Raw genomic sequence first — 19,092 nt, 5'->3', positions numbered from 1 at the left:
CGCCAATAATTGGAACATACCTAGCATGTCTTGCGTTTATCAAACATGTAATATTCTGGTCACACTATGACATTATTGAGATTTCCCTTCAATGAAAGTAGCAAAAACCTTAAACATTATTTATATTATCGTCTTCATTATAAAACAGCAGCAACTCATCTTTATCTGTAAAAGAAAGCACATTAGAACTACATAGTTATTGATATCTATCAACAGATGGCATGAAGTGTCGTTTAAATCGCGCTAGCGTTTCGTTCAAATATGAATTATCGTTTCCAGTTTTATCGGTATAATAATTAAATAAATGTCTTGGGTTTGATTTCGTTGGTTAACCGATTTCCAAGTAAGGAGGAGGTTCTCGATTTGACTGCTTTTTTTTATGTATGATACTTCAGAACTAATGATTGAGTGGAGCGGATTCGACAAATTTTCTTTTCATCAAAAGGTGGTGTGTGTCAATTGGTCCCATTTAAATTTATTTGAGATCTAACAACTACTTTTCGGGTTATATCTAACTAGCGACCCAGTCCGGCTTCGCACGGGTATAAAATATAATCATAGCCTATGTCATTCACTGAAAAAATGATTAAAATCGATCAGTAGTTTTGATTTATTCATTACTGCCCGTGGCCCGCACGCGTTAACTTAAGAGTAAAAGCCGGCCGGAACCGCCGCAAACGCTACGTACCGCGATTTTTAAATCTGTAATATCTTCGAAAATATTCATTTAAATCATTTGCTGTAAAGGGCCATATAGATCTATATTAAATCAACAATGTATTTAAGGTATTTAATTGGATAAGGATTAATGTTGTTTTGGTTAAAATCGCTTCGAAAATGAGCCATTATTTGTCGTAAAAAGTAAATGACAAAAAAATGTTATTGTGGGATATCCATAAGAGATAGGTATATACCATCGCGGAGTTTTCTGTAGACCTTTTCAATGTGTACAATACTTAGTACATTATTTTTAAAAAATCTCGTAAGGTTCAGCCTGTGTTTGCAATTTAAGCGAAAAAATAATAATTATTTACGACATAACATTAGAAAACTCAAAAATAACAGTATTTCTCCACTATTTAATGGATGTTATTATACATATAAACCTTCCTCTTGAATCAATCTATCTATTAAAAAGAACCGCATCAAAATCCGTTGCGTAGTTTTAAAGATTTAAGCGTACATACATGTGCAGGGACAGAGAAAGCGACTTTGTTTTATACTATGTAGTGATGATAATGCGTTTTTACTTGACGCTTTTTTCGTCGATCTGCGTTGTATTATACCGCATAACTTTCTACTGGATGTACCGATTTTAATAATTATTTTTTTTGTTGGAAAGGGGATATCCTTAGTTTGGTATCATGATGAAGAAAACTAGTATCTTATGATGGGATCTCAGGGAAATCGAGGGAAAATTTCGAAAATCCGCAATATCTTTTTACTGGGTATTCCGATTTTAATAATTTTTAATTTAATCGAAAGCTAATGTTTGTCATGTGGTAATATAAATTTTATCGAGATCTGATAACTAATTTTTGAGTAATCTTTGATAACGCGCAGTTACTTGAGTATTTTTTCGTCGATCTACGTTGTATTACTCGTCGATGTAATTAAAATCGATTTTTTTTTCGTTTGCGAGCAAACACAATTATTATGCTGAAGACAGTGCAGACGGCGCTTTTTAAACTACCAGTTAATATCGATTTTTCTATGATGTATTAATCTTGTCTTTTTTGTCATACGTCGCTTAGGCTACTTAGCGTGTACAAATATGTGAGCTACTCATTATTTATTTATGTACAGTATATTTATACATATTTCATATAACACTCACGCATCGCACGCATACATTTATAAAATATTCGTATTTAATTCATAAAGTATGATAATATTATATTTATTTATTTACGCAAGCATGTCCGCACGAAACCCGTAGTATACGGCGGATTTGACGAGAACTATCTGGGAAACATCTCATCGCGCATGAGCGGAAAAATTGATGAGAGACTTGATAGACGCCTCCCGGGGACTCTCTCACGTAATATCGGATTTAAGATATTTTATTTAAACAGCTACTTAAATAATAACTCATAGCTAAAGTGGCTTGCCAAAATAATTAGTCAAAGAACTAGTATCAAGCCATGTTGATAAATTATACTAGTCACAATGATGACGACGAAATATTGCATTCGCTCGGTGACGACAATTCAGCATTTCGAGTAACTGTGCAATTAGAGCGATATTTTAAAGATTCTCGCTCCCGTTGTTACATCATGATCGGAAGGAGAGGTCAAGTGAGCTACCTGGAGCACCGGATAAAAACGATCTTCAATTTGCCCGGCAGTTTTTGTCTGCGCACCAATGGATACTTGTTGCCTTCGCACGAGCCGATCTCCGTGATCGTTCCTGGAGATGTCGTAGAGTAAGTATGTTGCAAAATTATTTAGAAATAGGAACTTTTTCATATATTTGTTTATTTAGAAATAAGAACTTTTTCCCATATTTGTATAGACAACACTATAAAGCAAAAACTCCATTAGTAAACAACTGCAATGACTCTGAACCTAGCTCCTCGGTGATTAGTTTAGGGCTGGAGCAGACAAGTGGGTGGTTGAGGTAATATGATGAACGTGATGGACAAAAATAGAGAATAGCTTGACAAAAATGTTTGTCTATTCTTACACAATAATGATTTTGTATCAAATTAAACATAATTTTGTAATCATATGACGAAATACTTCAAATATACTATAATATTTAGTATTCACTGAACCAAATCAGCCTTTAAATTGTAAAAGGCAATAGCAGAGTGGATAGAACTTAAATCACCTCGCTGCTTCACTGTGGATCCGTAAACAAACTGAGTGCCATGAGCAACAATTGCTGTTAGTTTTCGTTGGAGCGCGGTGAGAAGAGTGGGTGGTGACAGAAGATCATAAATAAATTGATGCGGTTTTCTTTAGTAAATAGAGTGATTCCAGAGGAAGGTTTATATGTATAATACGAGTAAATGGATAACAATTATGATGTCGTAAATAAACACATTGCAAATATTTATTTTATGTTTAATATTTAGTATCAACATTGCACCCGTGTGAAGCCGGGGCGGGTCGTTAGTTTAGTTGTAAAATTAAAAGTCTATAAAATGATAAATTTAAACTTAGTGTAATAAAACAGAACTACGGGTAGCACTCGGTGAGGTGACAAGCTATATTGTATACTATCTGACTCGGCAAACGTTGTCTTGCCACTAAACGCTATTTAAAATTAAGGGTTGATCGTAGAGGGTTGAAAATTTAGGGTTGTATGTATCTTTTAATGTTGAATCATAAAAATAAAAAATTAATAATTTATGTAAAAATAAAAAAAAATTGGCGTGGACTACCCTTAACATTTAGGGGGATGAAAAATAAATGTTGTTCGATTCTCAGACCTACCCAATATGCACACAAAATTTCATGAGAATCAGTCAAGCCGTTTCGGAGGAGTTTAACTACAAACACCGCGACACGAGAATTTTATATATTAGATAGTTAAAAGAAAATTAAGTTCAGTTCATGGTAGAATAGATTATCCTGTATTATTTAATTTGAAGGAATTGAAATGATTTGTTTAGTGGTACAACAAGTTCATGCTTTTAATGATTAAACTTAAGAGCTTGCTGCATGTGAACAATCTACTTTATTGAACTTATTCAATATAATTATATCATTTTATTACTTTTGAAAGGGATATCTTTAAATTGTGTTGTTACGATTAAATTACTGTTAAATAAATTATGATCAAACTAGAGCTTAAATATCTGGATGAGAACAGTTTCTTTATTAAAATACAAATCTATACTCTACTCCTATAATTTTCAGAGTTGTACCCCTCGAAGGAACACAAGAGATATCCTCTCCATCTCCTCCAGCCGTAAATGTCAGTAACAGACAAACAGAACGTATTCATAGTGCTCGAGTACCAAACGAAGCGCCACACCGGGCGAATTCTCGTACGACAGTCGATGACGAACTAGATGATCCGTATTGGCTTCAACTATTGATGCGCCGAACTCTGGCGTTACTGAACGAATATCGCCACGCGCCCGCTGCGATGATCGATGATGCGGACTTGTGGGACATGGTGCGCGCGGCTGGAGACGAGCCACCTCCGCGCCGAGCGCATCAGGGTACGCCCGAGACGGAACCGCAAGAGGAGCCGGAAAGGGACCAGCCATAAATTACGTCATATCATAAAGGGGGGGGGGCAGGGGGTCCACGAAGTGTGACATTGTGTGACTAAGGGTGGGAGGCGATGCAATGTTTTGTGAAATCTAATTTCAATGTATAATAGGTATGCTGGATTGATGATGATTTTTTTGAAAAATAATCAATGTAAAACGAAATAAAAATAATGTTGAAACCGACGTTTTAATACTACACAAAACTCTTGCGAGCTATGCGTTTATTAAAAGGTCAGTGCAGTAAAAATAAATATACTTATTGAACAATCAATGGTGGTTAAGAGTTTACTCTCTTTAACATTTTATTTTTCTACAATTTTTTTTTTTTGATTTTTAATTACTGACCTAATCACTTGTTTTGTTTGCTTATTTATAAAACTTGAATATAATAATTATAATATGTATCAACACTATTTTGCAAGTGTAAAGTACAACACAGTATCAAGCTGTATAAATCACCTTACTAATAATAGATAATAATTTAATAATATTACAAAAGCTAAATATATAAATACAAAACAACAACAAGAATTAAAAAAAAGTAAAATATGTGACTCTAAAGTAATAAGTCTAATGTGGAATTACGTCAGTATCTTCTTATTATGTGTGATTGATTAAATGAAAACTAAAAGTATAGTAAGTAACATAAAATAAATTACAATTTTATAACTAATCACACGAGTTAATTTCTTATTAATACCCCATTGTGAAAAGTTCAGATATGCCGATGTAGTTATCTCCTTTTTCCTTAACACCACAGAATTAGTAATTATCCGTGAGAACAGATGGCGCTGTACACATAAATAGTAAAACAAAATGTAAAATAAAATGTACACGTAAATGAAATTAACATTACGTTACATGTAAGGTAATAATTTATTTGCCAATATTGATAAAGAGAAAAAGCTCCGGAAATACACTTAACGAAAATAAGGTAAAAATAATCTAATATCGTTTAATAAAAACAATTAATTTCACATTCCATCCGTTGCCGTTTACTGATTGTATGAAAAAAAAATCAGAAAACTGGAATTTTGCATGCTAGTAATAAGTAAGGGAAAAAATAATTGAAAGCCATTATACTTATATTATATTTCTTTAATTTAATATTAGAAAAAGAAAAGATATTTCATATACATATACTGAGAAAAGAAAGCTTCTAACATGCGCGACACAGGGATATACAGTTTATGGAATGGATCAATGTTCCGGTATCCAATCATTAGTCTTAGATTCTCGCTCTGATCCAGCTGGCGAAGGAGGTGACTCTCGCGTAACCAGCGGGGAAACCAGACTGGCAACCAGCGGCCGCGACGAATGATGTCACTCCGATCTGAAATCAATTGTACTTCAGCAAATACGTGACTTCGACCATAACATGTAGCATCCCACTACTATAGGACTCTTTTAATAAAACACAATAGCTGTAGCGACAAGACTGACCGTTAATTTTTAGTCTCCTTTCTATAAACCATAAACAAGTCCATAGATAATCAATCTAAAATATATTCTCTTTAACACAAGATATAATTACATTTTGATAATATTCTAACACCTCCCCTTATCAAAATAATGTAAACAATATAAACAAACTAAATAAAACTTCCCTAACATTAACACCTATCGACTCTTTACAAAATTAAAATCATTAAACAACACCCCCTTTCACCGTTTCACCCCTCCGGCATACTATTTTCGTGTAAACCCCGTTGTTACAGAGATATCGTGGTTAATGTTTTAAGGTTAAATTATGAGGTTAAGGGAGAAAAGGGGGGGTTGGGAGGGGTAGGAAGGGTGGGTTTCTATCCCCCCTGACAACTATTATCGTGTAAACCCCATGGTTACGAAAATATTGTGGTAGAAGTTTTGAGGTTACAATACCTTAGATTTGATTATTACAATACCTTAGAGCTCCGTGTCTGACTCTTTATATTATGCATTTAATAATCTGTCTCAGACCTCAGTTTATGTTGTCTATGTCGTTAAACGTCAGTTCGTATCGTATTTTTAATAATTGTTATTGTGTTTTAAATTATCATTTTATTTCATCATTAGTTCGAAAAATAACGTGTGAAAGTCCCAAAACGGAGCATGAGTGCACGTCCCGCAGCACAACTACGCGTTATTTTGTTTAAAAGTGGCGTTATTTTGTTTAAAAGTGTCTATTCGTCAGTCGTTAAAGGTCAGTTCGTATCGTATTTTCATCTTACAGTAAAAATCGTTTTTACGTAAATTTCTTGGAAAATAACGCGTGATAGTCGCAGAACGGAGCATGAGTAAACTTACCGCAGCACCAGAATTAAGGTGGAGTCAAAAATAACAAAAATTTAACCTTAACCTTATCTCTGTAACAACGGGGTTTACACGAAAATAGTATGCCGGAGGGGTGAAAATCCACCCTCCTCCCCTCCCCCCAACCCCCTCTTTCCCCCCAACCCCATAAATTAGTTTCCGGGATTGTACATGATATTCACGATCGCTATCAGGTGTCTTTGACAACAACCGGAACGACAGCTCAACATGCTCTCCGAAGCACGCAGTTCGAAGCCGTAGTGAGTAACTCAGTGGACCACACTTATAATGAACATAAAAATGAGCGCAAAACTTTGTTGTTATTTTAGCAATTGATACTTGTGATTTAGGTAAAAGCCGAATGATGAAGTCTTTTTTTATAAATATTTTACATATAAACCGAAGTCGAAAGCAGGGACGCTGCAATCTGCGCCATCAGGCGAGTCAAATAAGATAAAATGTTGTTTTCGATTAGAATGGCAGTCTCGAAGTTTCAGGCACTAACAAATTAAGAATTTAACAATTTAGGAATTATAACGTCATCGACTCACCAAATATCTGGTCCTAAGGAAGGTGAAGGTCAGTGGACCACCGGAGTCTCCGGAGCATGGACCGGTCGTGAATAAACTGTTCGTGCAGATTGTGGACGAGATGACAGTAAATGGTCCATAGATGTTAACACACTCCCAGTTTTCGATCACCGTGACGGTCGTTTGACGAAGATCTGGATCGCTGCTTACGGGGCCAGCTGTAAAATACATATTTTTGCAGCTAGTTCGGCAAAAAAGCGTACGGCGCACATGAATGATGGTAAGCGGTTACCATAACCAATGGACGCTTGCAACGCCACAGAGTCATCGCAGCGCTCGGCGTCGACGCGCTGCGTTCTATGCATCTTCACGCTCGCCAATCAGCATCACGAGCTCGAGCTGGAGGAACGCAAGTCAATCCCACTGCCTAATATCCTGTTTACTTTACTCGTGTTGTACTAGGGTGACCTAAGGTCCGCCTGATGGCAAACGGATCCATTTGCTTGTGGACACCTGCAGGAGGTGGATGCCAGGAGCATTGCAAGCGTGTTTTGGAATCTCCCCCGATCCTCCCCAGGAGCACTGGCTCCCTTACTCACCACAGGGACTCAACACCAGCTGAGAGCAGTATCGCTTAGCTGTTAATCTGTAAGGTCGAGGTGCTTCCCGCGTTGGGTTGCTCCTTGAACATGATATCCAGCAATACAGCCTGCATCGGATAGCTGTGCTTTATGTTTCGAATCACAAATATACTTACGTCTTTGCTTTTGTGCTGTGTGGTTACGGCTTTAAAGAATAAAGCCACCCCCTCTGTTCACGTGGGTGTCATAAGAGGCGACTAAGGGATAACACAGTTCCATTACTACATTGGGACTTAAAAAAGCCGACCGATGGCGGGATAACCATCCAACTGCTGGCTTTAAAATACAATGAAATGCACCAAAGACAGGCAGCAGCGTCTTTGGTGCGACTGCCTGCGGTCCTGCAGTCACCAACCGGGCAAAACACATGAGTTCACACCATTTTTGCCGTGAACTTGTGGAGGCCTATGTCCAGCAGTGGACTGTGGTAGGCTGAGGTGGTGATGATGATGATGATGATGATGATGATGATAATGATGATGATGATGATGATGATGCTTTTTTCAGTCCATTTCAGTTACTACCAAAGACAGAGAGTTCGTTTTACAAATGACTCATCACTCACAGTCGGAGGTTCTGCCGTAGCCCACGACGACTGCATTTTGTCCAGCGTACGTCATGATGAGAAAGAGACCGGATGGTAGCTCGATGTTACGGATGTTATCTGAAAATAAACAAATAGCGATGTAACGGTGTTATACTGATTGGCTTGAAGTAGGGCGAGGATTTGACCACGACAAACTTGTGTTTGAACAAAACATTTGCCATCAATGGGGATCAAAGCCACAGTTACATACTACAGTCAGTAACTGTCACCACTGAGCTATCTCTTCTCATAATTAGGATATTAACAGTTACAGTGAATACTAAAATAAATGCTACAAGGGGATGTCCAGTGAGGGTTTTTGATATCACTGTGATGGTAATCCACGATACGGTCCGTCTGATGACAAGTGAGAAATAATTGTGTTTGCTCGCAAACGAAAAGAAACCGACTTCAATCACATCGACGAGTAATACAACGTAGATCGACGAAAAAATAGTCAAGTAACTACGCGTTATCAAAGATTACTCAAAAAGTAGTTATCAGATCTCAATAAAATTTATATGTGACCACATGATAAACATCAGCTTTCGATTAAATTAAAAATTATTAAAATCGGTATACCCAGTAAAAAGTTATTGCGGATTTTCAAGAAGTTCCCTCAATTTCTCTGGGATCCCATTATCAGATCCTGGTTTCCTTATAATGGTACTAAACTAGGAGTATCTTCTTTCCAACAAAAAAATAATTATCAAAATCGGTACGCCCAGTAAAAAGTTATTGCGGATTTTCAAGAGTTTCCCTCGATTTCTCTAGGATCCTATCATCAGATCGTGGTTTCCTTATCATGGTACCCAAACTAGGGATATCCCCTTTTCAACAAAAAAAGAATTATCAAAATCGGTACATCCAGTAGAAAGTTATGCGGTATAATACAACGTAGGTCGACGAAAAAAGCGTCAAGTAAAAACGCATTATTCGATATAGCTTGAAAAGTAGTAGTTAGATCTCAAATAAATTTAAATTGGATCAATTGGCACACACCACCTTTCGATTAAAATAAAATTTGTTGAAATCGGTCCACCCGGTCAAAAGTTCTGATGTAACATACATTAAAAAAAATACAGTCGAATTGACAACATCCTCCTTTTTGGAAGTCGGTTAATAAAATATGGCTAGTTTTTATATAATATTCGATAAAACTAACGACACCCATAACTACTACTAACTACCTATATATTTCGGCTGACCTTGTTTTTCAAGTCACCCATTCCACAAATTTTTAATTTATTTTCTATTTCTAACCGACTTCCAAAAAAGGAGGAGGTTCTCAATTCGACTGTATTTTTTTTAATGTATGTTACATCAGAACTTTTGACCGGGTGGACCGATTTCGACAATTTTTTTTTAATCGAAAGGTGGTGTGTGTCAATTGGTCCCATTTAAATTTATTTGAGATCTAACAACTACTTTTCGAATTATATCTAATAATGCGTTTTTACTTGACGCTTTTTTTGTCGACCTACGTTGTATTATACCGCATAACTTTCTTCTGGATGTACCCCGCTTAATAATTCTTTCTTTGTTGGAAAGCATATATCCCTAATTTAGTACCATGGGAAACCAGGACCTGATAATGGGGTCCCAGAGAAATCAAGGAAAACTCTTGAAAATCCGCAATAACTTTTTACTAGGTGTACCGATTTTGATAATTTTTAATTTAATCGAAAGCTGATGTTTATCATGTGGTCTTATTTAAATTTCATCGAGATCTGATAACTACTTTTTGAGTAATCTTTGATAACGCGTAGTTACTTGACTATTTTTTCTTCGATCTACGTTGTATTACCCGTCGATGTAATTGAAGTCGGTTTTTTTTTTCGTTTGCGAGCAAACTTATTTACATCCCTAGTAGGTACGTATGCTCGGCTTGCGACGCCCGTCGCAGAACGCCAACTCGGGCCATGTCCTATTTAGCCTTACGTCTATGCTAATAGGAGTCTAAGAAACAAATAACACTGGCACATTTCTTCGTTATAAACAACATAGAGTGTATATGGGTATGAGTTTAGATATACTTACCGTTATAATTGACATGTCTGATAGAAATGACGCCGATGTCATTGGTTAAGAGGCTCTGGTTATAGCTGGCGTGAATTTGAACGTGGCTGGTTGTGATCCTGGTACCACCGGAGAAGAGTCGAGTGGAGCCGAGCACAACAACCAAGGAGTTACCCTGGAAACTGCCCGTACGCCAGCAGTGGGCAGCGGTGACTAGGCGAGTGTTCGTGACGAGAGAGGCGCCGCACATCGACGTGCCCAGATTACCAGATATGAGCAGTCCAGCCTACGACGTGAGATGTATATTAAATATAGCCTTAGTACTGAGTTACGGAAGAGCGAAGTTGCTAATTTATCGAAGTTTACCCACTAGGAAACGATTTAAGTACTCACGCAAGATGTATAATTTTTTTAATCACAAAACAAAGTTTTTTGACATGATTAACTGCGGAGTTTCTTGTCGATTCTTCTCTGCAGAATCTACATTAACCATTAACTACTAATTTCTTTTAAATGTAATTGTAAAATTTTGTAAAAATTGTAAAATTTATTTTTGATTTTGATTGTAATCCCTAAATTGCGGCATGTTTAGTAAGATTTTCAGAATTACGCTAACTTTACACGCGTTCTATGCAATAATTTTAACAGGTATGTACAGATCTATATGTGAAAAGCTAAACTCGGCTGAAAGTAAGATTATGAGTGAGTTGTTTGATTTTTTTTTCAGTTATGTGCTTTGCAAATCTGGTGTAACGTTTTTTATATTATAATTATTAAAATTTATTTAAAACCTATATATCTATATCAAAGTTATATTATAATTAATCTATATCAAAGTTATATTATAATTATTAAAATTACTCACGGCATAAGGGTGAGCACCCAGGCCAGCTGGCGATCCTCCTACGATCCTGTTGCCATCGAAGTCCACCGCTCCTTCAGCCTTCTGGATCCTGGCCGCCTCCGGGATACCGATCTGTTCGTGATAGTCCGTGAGGATGGGCACGTAGGGTGCTCTGGCGCTGACGAGGGCGAGCCCGGCGAGGAACAGGAATAGCTTCATTGCGAGAGTGTGGTGACTGGCGTTTGATGATTGACTTTATATATGTTAAACATAATCTTTTTGGAATTATCAGTTTAGCGTTCGGTGTGACAATGCGAAAACGGTTTATTTTATTTTAATTATGATAAGGCTATCAATCGTAGATAAATTTATTTAATGATAACAATAATCATAATAATAATGTGTTTTGAAGTACTCGTGCATTGCTCTACTGAGATCGGTCCATTGTCACTGACAGGTTTATTGCAGAAAATAAACCTGATATAGTACTAGTAGACCGATCAGCGCGCCGATCAATTATTGTTGACATTACAGTTCCACATGACGATAATCTCGTAAAGGTGAAAAAAAAATGAAGTGAATATTTAGACCTTGCCTATGTTCCTATTGTTGTGTCGGTCAATGGTCTATTAGAACTCTCGCTTGACTGTTGGATCAAGGATCAGATTCAAATGAGGAAGTTCCTCAGCCTGGAACCTTAACTATCGGTGGCCTGGGCCTGAACCTGCCAGCAGAGGACTACTATTTTTATATTTTTAAATTATTTTATTTGTCTTTTTTATATTTAAAAATGTAATGATAAGGAAATATATTGAACTAGCGACCCGCTCCGGCTTCGCACGGGTATAAAATATAATTATAGCCTATGTCATTCACTGAAAAAATGATTAAAATCGATCCAGTAGTTTTGATTTATTCATTACTGCCCGTGGCCCGCACGCGTTAACTTAAGAGTAAAAGCCGGCCGGAACCGCCGCAAACGCTACGTACCGCGATTTTTAAATCTGTAATATCTTCGAAAATATTCATTTAAATCATTTGCTGTAAAGGGCCATATAGATCTATATTAAATCAACAATGTATTTAAGGTATTTAATTGGATAAGGATTAATGTTGTTTTGGTTAAAATCGCTTCGAAAATGAGCCATTATTTGTCGTAAAAAGTAAATGACAAAAAAATGTTATTGTGGGATATCCATAAGAGATAGGTATATACCATCGCGGAGTTTTCTGTAGACCTTTTCAATGTGTACAATACTTAGTACATTATTTTTAAAAAATCTCGTAAGGTTCAGCCTGTGTTTGCAATTTAAGCGAAAAAATAATAATTATTTACGACATAACATTAGAAAACTCAAAAATAACAGTATTTCTCCACTATTTAATGGATGTTATTATACATATAAACCTTCCTCTTGAATCAATCTATCTATTAAAAAGAACTGCATCAAAATCCGTTGCGTAGTTTTAAAGATTTAAGCGTACATACATGTGCAGGGACAGAGAAAGCGACTTTGTTTTATACTATGTAGTGATAGTGATAAAAGAAATGTCTTTTATTTCTAACAACCTTACAAAAAATATTTTGTATTCAAATAAATATACTTTTATTCTGTTATTGGAACCCCACACTGGTACAGGCCTCCTCCAGCTTACTCCATATTCCCCTATTCTTTGTTTTCCTCATTCTTTTCTTTTAATTACTTCTGAGAGTTTTTTATTAATATATTATTTATCAAATCGATTAAGCCCCGATGCTTTACGTGAAGAAAGAGGCCCATGCCCAGCAGTGGGATGTTATAGACTGAATCAATCTGAATCAATTGAAATAATTTCTGCGTCGTCTTAAAGAATTCTATGAAACAACATAAGCAACAGTAGAAACTAAGGGAACATTGACAAAACCGGACTTAGGGGACCGGGGCTACAGCCCCGCGGGGTCCACAATAGAGACTTTGGAAAAAAATATTTTAAATTCAGACTAGTAAACACTAGTAAACTTTATTTTTAACCGACTTCCAAAAAATGAGGAGGTTCTCAATTCGACTGTTTTTTTTTTTTGTATGTTACATCAGGACTTTTGACCGTGTGGACCGATTTCGACAAAATTTTTTTAATCGAAATGTGGTGCGTGTCAATTGGTCCCATTTAAATTTATTTAAGATCTAACAACTACTTCGCGAGTTATATCTAATAATGCGTTTTACTTGACGCTTTTTTTGTCGACCTACGTTGTATTATATCGCATAACTCTGCCGTCCTTTAACTAAAACCACGTTAACCCCAAAAAGTGATTTTAGAGAAAAACGCAAAAAACGCGGGAATCGTTGTTTTTAGAAAACTATTATACATAGATCAGTGATTGTTGGATATAATTTAAACAAATACTTTCCTGCATCATTTAGGATGTTTTCTACGCAGAAATATACTTTGAATTATTTATAAAACAAGGAATTTTGGTTTAGCTAAGCAATACACATATTTTTTGACATTGATTGCCGCACTAAAATGTCTCTAACCTACACTTAGAGACTCTTTAGTTAAGCATTTTCTTTAAATATGTAAGGTTAGTAATGTTTGATAGATTTATCCTGAAATGCTTAACTATAAAATCGTTAAGTCAATTAACTGTTTTGTAGCTAAGATTTTTCTTAATTTTATACATAAATACCTTTCGTAAAAAGAGGCTAAAGCACCTAAGACTCTTTTAAGCTAAGTGTTACCGAAAAATAAAATAACTTTTGTAAAAACATATACTTGCTTACTAAGCTAAAAAAAGGCAACTCTTACTTCGATTGTTACTAACATCTTTATAGCTAAGCATCTCATATTAAAAAACTGGAAGATTAAATAAAATGCAGTATGAAAATTAAATCAAATTTTATTAAAAAATTATAACTATAAAAGGTTCCTTCACTTATCATTAAACATAAACTGCAGCAATTTGTAAAAACAGCAACAAAAAAAATGTTATCTCAAAAATAAATTAACAGTTCTTCTTTTATTCATTATGAATAACATATTATTAATTATTATTTCACCTTAACACTTAAAAATCAACAGTATTATAGGATTTCAAAATTACCACTAGCACAGCCTTGATTAATTTTCTTAACTTACTAAACAATCAAATAATGGGAAAGTTATTTTAAGGCACTATTTCCATAGCGGCAATATTTGCGTTTTGACAATAATAAAAATTTCAATCACGTAACACTACTCATTAATATTATCAAAAAGACATTCGTTTAAATCACAGATTGCTTTAAGGAACTTTGTGCTTTATATCTTACAGATAGTACTAGTAAGTAAGTTATTTAAACAAAGATTATATGGCATTCACTAGAACATATTTTAAGTATAATCAGTCTCAATAATTATAAATGGCTGTTAGGTATATCTTATTAATTAGTGATTCTTGTTTTCTTTTTTTGTGCTTCAAGACTTTCGCTATCGCCACAAGTTGGTAAATTTTGCCAAAAAAATAGTTTATGCTTTGGTATGATAGGTGATAGTTTATCAATTATATTTTGTTTCCGATCTCTCTCTATTCCTTTGGGTAGTGAACGAAATCTTATTCCTAGCTGCGGGTTTTTTAAAAACTTGTCATTCAAAAATTTCATCGTTTTGTAGTTTTCAGCAAAATCATTTTTGTAGTGTAGATCAAAGCTTGATCTAATGAAACGAATTTGAGATATATTTTTGAGATAAACCCTAGGGTTGGCATTTTGGATACGTCTGTCTGATATATTATTTGTATAGTCAATAAAGTCTTGAGGCTGTAGAGATTTTAAGATTACTTTACCATTATTAGCTGACCCTACAGCTTCTTCGAAATCAGTAAAATCATAAATCCTGCCCTTTTTTTTCATAGAGAGCTCCACTTGATGATGGAATTGGTCACAACTCATAAATGTATGTCCCGGTTCAAAATAATATAATGTCATTTGTTCGGTAGCAATCACATCACTATTAATAAGATCAGTTAACAGAGAAAAAAAAAAGCCAGTTTTTGTTTTGAGCCGTGCAATTATCCATCCAAATATTTATTTTTTTGACATCACGAAAACGTAAAAAAAAGTTATAATAGGCACTCATAATGTCTTCTTGCTTTCTCCCAGCGATAGCGTCGTGCCAAATAGCTGCAAATGGCTTTGAATCTTTCGTGATTTTTCCAACTGGAGCGAAAGTTTGATTAAATGCTGTTAATCTTGGACAAAATATGACGGATTTAAATGAGTCGAGCCTTGGTAACATTATGACCTTCTCCAAGTCACTGCTAAAATATATTTCGTCAGTATTTTGTTTCAAAGATTTATGTGAATCATATAATTGTCTAGCGTACTTATATTTCTTGTGATGAGTAGCCCATGTTGCACATTGGTCACAATTGGTTATTATTTCTTCGCGAGCATCATGTCGTGTATCGCGAGTATGTAACTTATAAGTTTCGCAAAGCTCGCATTCCTCATTCCCAAGTTTGGCAAACGATATATTCATGCTTTTCAAGTGTGTTCTGTACAGTTCGTATCCAATTTTTATGTCGGGATGCTTTGAACAAAAGTCTTTGTACATGTAATTAACGTTAACTTCACTTGTCAAATAGCGACGATTTGGAGCATGTTCACGACGGTAATGCGGCGCTGATGGATTGAATGTTTCAATATGTTCTGTAATAATTTGTCGGTCAAATTTTGGTGTTTTAGTATGTTTACCACGTTTGTCAGTATCGTTACTTGTATCAAGGCAGTTGGATAAAATGTAGTCATTGTGTTTTTCAAATCCTAAAGTTGTTAAGAAAAATATTTTACATACAGAAACGAGAGTCCCATCGCCTTTCGGCAACGTAAAAGACCTTCTCGGATTACGCTTTGGTTCATTAGTATACTTCCTTTTAGGAATGGCCACCACATAATTAGATCTTACAAAAATTCTAGTCTCTGTATGTGTCATTAGCCAAAATTTTCTGTTTATTTCTTCACGTTCATCAGTTGTAAAGACTGATGAACATTTTTTTCTACACTTATTGTCACAACCAATTTTTACTTTATGTTGATTTAATTTTCGTCTCTGCTTTTCTAATTTTCTTTCTTTTAAACTCGTACTATACTTTCGCCGCTTGGGTTGCGCTTTAGTTGATTCTTGGGTGGTCTTTTCCAATCCTTTTAAAAAAGACGCATCGATGGTCATACGACGTTTTTGTAATGGCGCAATATCAACACAAGGCCGTAACGTCCTTGCTTTCATTGAATGCCGTCGAAAAGGTTTTACTGGTCCTATAGAAGCCAATTTGGTAGCAAGATTATTTACAGAAGGCCTTCTAAGGATTTGAGGATTTTGTGATTTAACAAAATCATCGTCTGTATCGTCACTGTTTGTGTCATCTTTATCAGTGGGTATGTAGTCTTTATCTTTGACTGAATCATCAGAATCATAATCACAACTGCAACTCTGAGCCGGACTTATTAGCATCGATTCATCACACATTAAGTTTATGTTTTCTTGACTAGAAACATGTTCTGGTTGGTAACTATTAGACATTTTTAAAGTATTAATTATATTACTTATGTTATGAAAATGATGCGAGGTACCTGTAATTTGCGTTTCGCAGAAATTTTGGAAAACTTCGGATGTCATAGAATAATCCTGGTTTATGCTGTAGAGACTATCAACAAAGGTGTGTTCACTGCAATTTTTCTTTTTTAGGGTGCTGGTTTTATTGTTCGTCTGCTCGTTTGCATGATTGGCTAGATCTATCATACTTTGAATTCTTTGAGACACACCGTGTCGTCTGAAATAGGTAAATAATTTAAGTATCTGGTTTGCTAAAAATATGTAATTAGTCAGTCCGCGGTATTTCAAATATATTATGGAATATAAAAAGGGGAATATATTAATTGCTACACAAAAATTAAAAACTCTTACCTCGTAATGCTCCCCGACATATTTGAGTTTTGGCGGGTACACGTTACGACGACGCACGCTCACACCTTATGAGCGCTCCGAACGGAATGGCAAGGCTCCCCGCGCGCATATCGTATCCCCGCACACTCCCGGAATGAACGAAGCGCGAGCAACGAAAAACGTGTTTCTAGTTAGGCAGCGTGGGTTAGCGGGTACTAAGTTAAGAATGACTAATATTTTTTTGAACAAATTACATGTTAGAAGTAAATAACGCTTTTTTAATGAATTGTTTTGAGAAAATCGCAGTATTGAATACTTGACTAATATACCGTTATGGTGGACTAACTAGAATTAAGGTAAGTTTTTCGTCATAAATAGTTTATAGCGTTGTTTTATTGTGTTTTATGAAAATTGATCCTAAACTACAAACACGTTATACGCCCTTAGCGTATTTGTAGTCAAGAATAATCAAATAACGTAGTTTAAGCTAATAAAACGGTAAAAAAAATATTAGGCGAATTTGGAAACTAAGGTACTTAAACGTACATCAAGCTAAGAAGTGTGGTATAGTCACTTTTTAGTCAAGAATTTGTAGCATATTTTGCCATTTAACGGTATATCGTGTTTTAATATCTCTAAAACTATAAGTCATAGAGCTATGGTTCTTAGACAGAAAGATAGAGAATTTTAAACTGTAATACTTTGCATTCAAAACTCAAAATCGACCATTTGAGGGTTAACGAGGTTCTAGTTAAAGGACGGCAGAACTTTCTACTGGATGTATCAATTTTGATAATTCTTTTTTTGTTGTAAAGGAGATATTCCTAGTTTAATACCATGATAAGGAAACTAGGACCTGATGATGGGATCTCAGAGAAATCGAGGGAAACTCTTGAAAATCCGCAATAACGTTTTACTGGGTGTACTGATTTTGATAATTCTTTTTTTGTTGGAAAGGAGATATCCCTAGATTAGTACCATGATAAGAAAACCAGGATCTGATGATGGGATCCCAGAGAAATCGAGGGAAACTCTTGAAAATCCGCAATAACTTTTTACTGGATGTACCGATTTTAATAATTTTTAATTTAATCGAAAGCTGATGTTTGTCATGTGGTCACATATAAATTTTATTGAGATCTGATAACTACTTTTTGAGTAATCTTTGATAACGCGTAGTTGCTTGACTATTTTTCCGTCGATCTACGTTGTATTACTCGTCGATGTAATTGAAGTCGGTTTTTTTTCGTTTGCGAGCAAACACAATTATTCATATTTATTAAAAAACCGACTTCAATTACATCGACAAGTAATACAACGATAGTAGACGAAAAGATAGTAAAGTAAATACGCGTTATCAAATATTACTCAAAAAGAAGCATAAAGGAATCAGATATCGATCAAATTTAAATAAAACTATATGACAAGCATCAGCTTTCGATTAAAGCAAGAACCATCAAAATCGATAAACCCAGTGAAAAGTTATGCGGTTTAATACAACGTCGGGTGACGAAAAAGCAATCAAGTAAATACGCATTATTAGAACTCTAAAAGTACTTGTAAAATCTCAATTAAATTTAAATATAACTACACGACACGCAACACCTTTCAATTAAAATAAAATACATCGAAATCGGTCTACACAGCCAAAGATCTGATGTAAAATACATAAAAAAATACAGAACCTCCTCCTTTTTTGGAAGTTGGTAGAAAATACTTTTGACAGCTAGCTATCCTAACTAGCAATTGACCAATTACAACGCGATTCGCTTATTTTAGTTAATTTAATATATTTTAAGCGAATGAACCCAAATACTATAGTATATTATTTATTTTAATCTATACACATAATAAAATGGTAGGAAAGTCAAAACTGTACATTGAATATTTTTTTTAAAGAATACTAGGGGTGTGATCTACAATCGATACTGAAGCCAAAAATATGGTTTTTAAAATTTTTGTCTGTTTGTCTGTATGTATTTCCGGGATAAACTCAAAAAGTACCGCATGGATTTACTTCAAATTTGGTACGAATATTATTAAGAAGT

At 35.1% G+C, this 19,092-nt stretch overlaps 2 protein-coding genes and 1 long non-coding RNA gene across 3 annotated transcripts; 1 reads left to right on the top strand and 2 right to left on the bottom strand.

The window, feature by feature from the left end:
* Window positions 1-2,010: 2,010 nt before the first annotated feature.
* On the top strand, window positions 2,011-4,407 carry LOC123666148. Its single transcript, XM_045600355.1, has 2 exons — window positions 2,011-2,425; window positions 3,867-4,407. The coding sequence occupies exons 1-2, from the start codon at window positions 2,145-2,147 to the stop codon at window positions 4,222-4,224; spliced, it is 639 nt and encodes a 212-aa protein (XP_045456311.1). The 5' UTR covers window positions 2,011-2,144; the 3' UTR covers window positions 4,225-4,407.
* Window positions 4,408-5,308: 901 nt separating this feature from the next.
* LOC123666232 (collagenase-like) lies at window positions 5,309-11,359 on the bottom strand. Its single transcript, XM_045600413.1, has 5 exons — window positions 11,162-11,359; window positions 10,318-10,582; window positions 8,257-8,355; window positions 7,072-7,268; window positions 5,309-5,561 (listed from the first exon to the last, which is right to left on the bottom strand). The coding sequence occupies exons 1-5, from the start codon at window positions 11,357-11,359 to the stop codon at window positions 5,457-5,459; spliced, it is 864 nt and encodes a 287-aa protein (XP_045456369.1). The 3' UTR covers window positions 5,309-5,456.
* Window positions 11,360-16,700: 5,341 nt separating this feature from the next.
* LOC123666233 lies at window positions 16,701-17,511 on the bottom strand. Its single transcript, XR_006745184.1, has 2 exons — window positions 17,066-17,511; window positions 16,701-16,931 (listed from the first exon to the last, which is right to left on the bottom strand). It is a non-coding gene; the product is annotated as an uncharacterized LOC123666233 (long non-coding RNA).
* Between the last annotated feature and the right edge of the window lie 1,581 nt (window positions 17,512-19,092).

The sequence above is a fragment of the Melitaea cinxia genome, chromosome 25, assembly GCF_905220565.1.
Source record: "Melitaea cinxia chromosome 25, ilMelCinx1.1, whole genome shotgun sequence".
Classification (NCBI taxonomy): Eukaryota; Metazoa; Arthropoda; class Insecta; order Lepidoptera; family Nymphalidae; genus Melitaea; species Melitaea cinxia.
Note: the sequence above shows the minus strand (reverse complement) of the source record. Positions and strands in the feature narration are given on the sequence as shown.

Excerpts from the sequence above, each read along its gene's own strand:
- LOC123666148 (XM_045600355.1), top strand. The coding sequence starts at position 2,145 with ATGTTGATAAATTATACTAGTCACAATGATGACGACGAAATATTGCAT. Across the intron at positions 2,426-3,866 it reads GTTCCTGGAGATGTCGTAGA|AGTTGTACCCCTCGAAGGAA; the intron begins GTAAGTATGTTG and ends TATAATTTTCAG.
- LOC123666232 (XM_045600413.1), bottom strand. The coding sequence starts at position 11,359 with ATGAAGCTATTCCTGTTCCTCGCCGGGCTCGCCCTCGTCAGCGCCAGA. Across the intron at positions 7,269-8,256 it reads CTACGGCAGAACCTCCGACT|CTGGCCCCGTAAGCAGCGAT; the intron begins GTGAGTGATGAG and ends TGTATTTTACAG. Across the intron at positions 5,562-7,071 it reads TCCTTAGGACCAGATATTTG|ATCGGAGTGACATCATTCGT; the intron begins GTGAGTCGATGA and ends AATTGATTTCAG.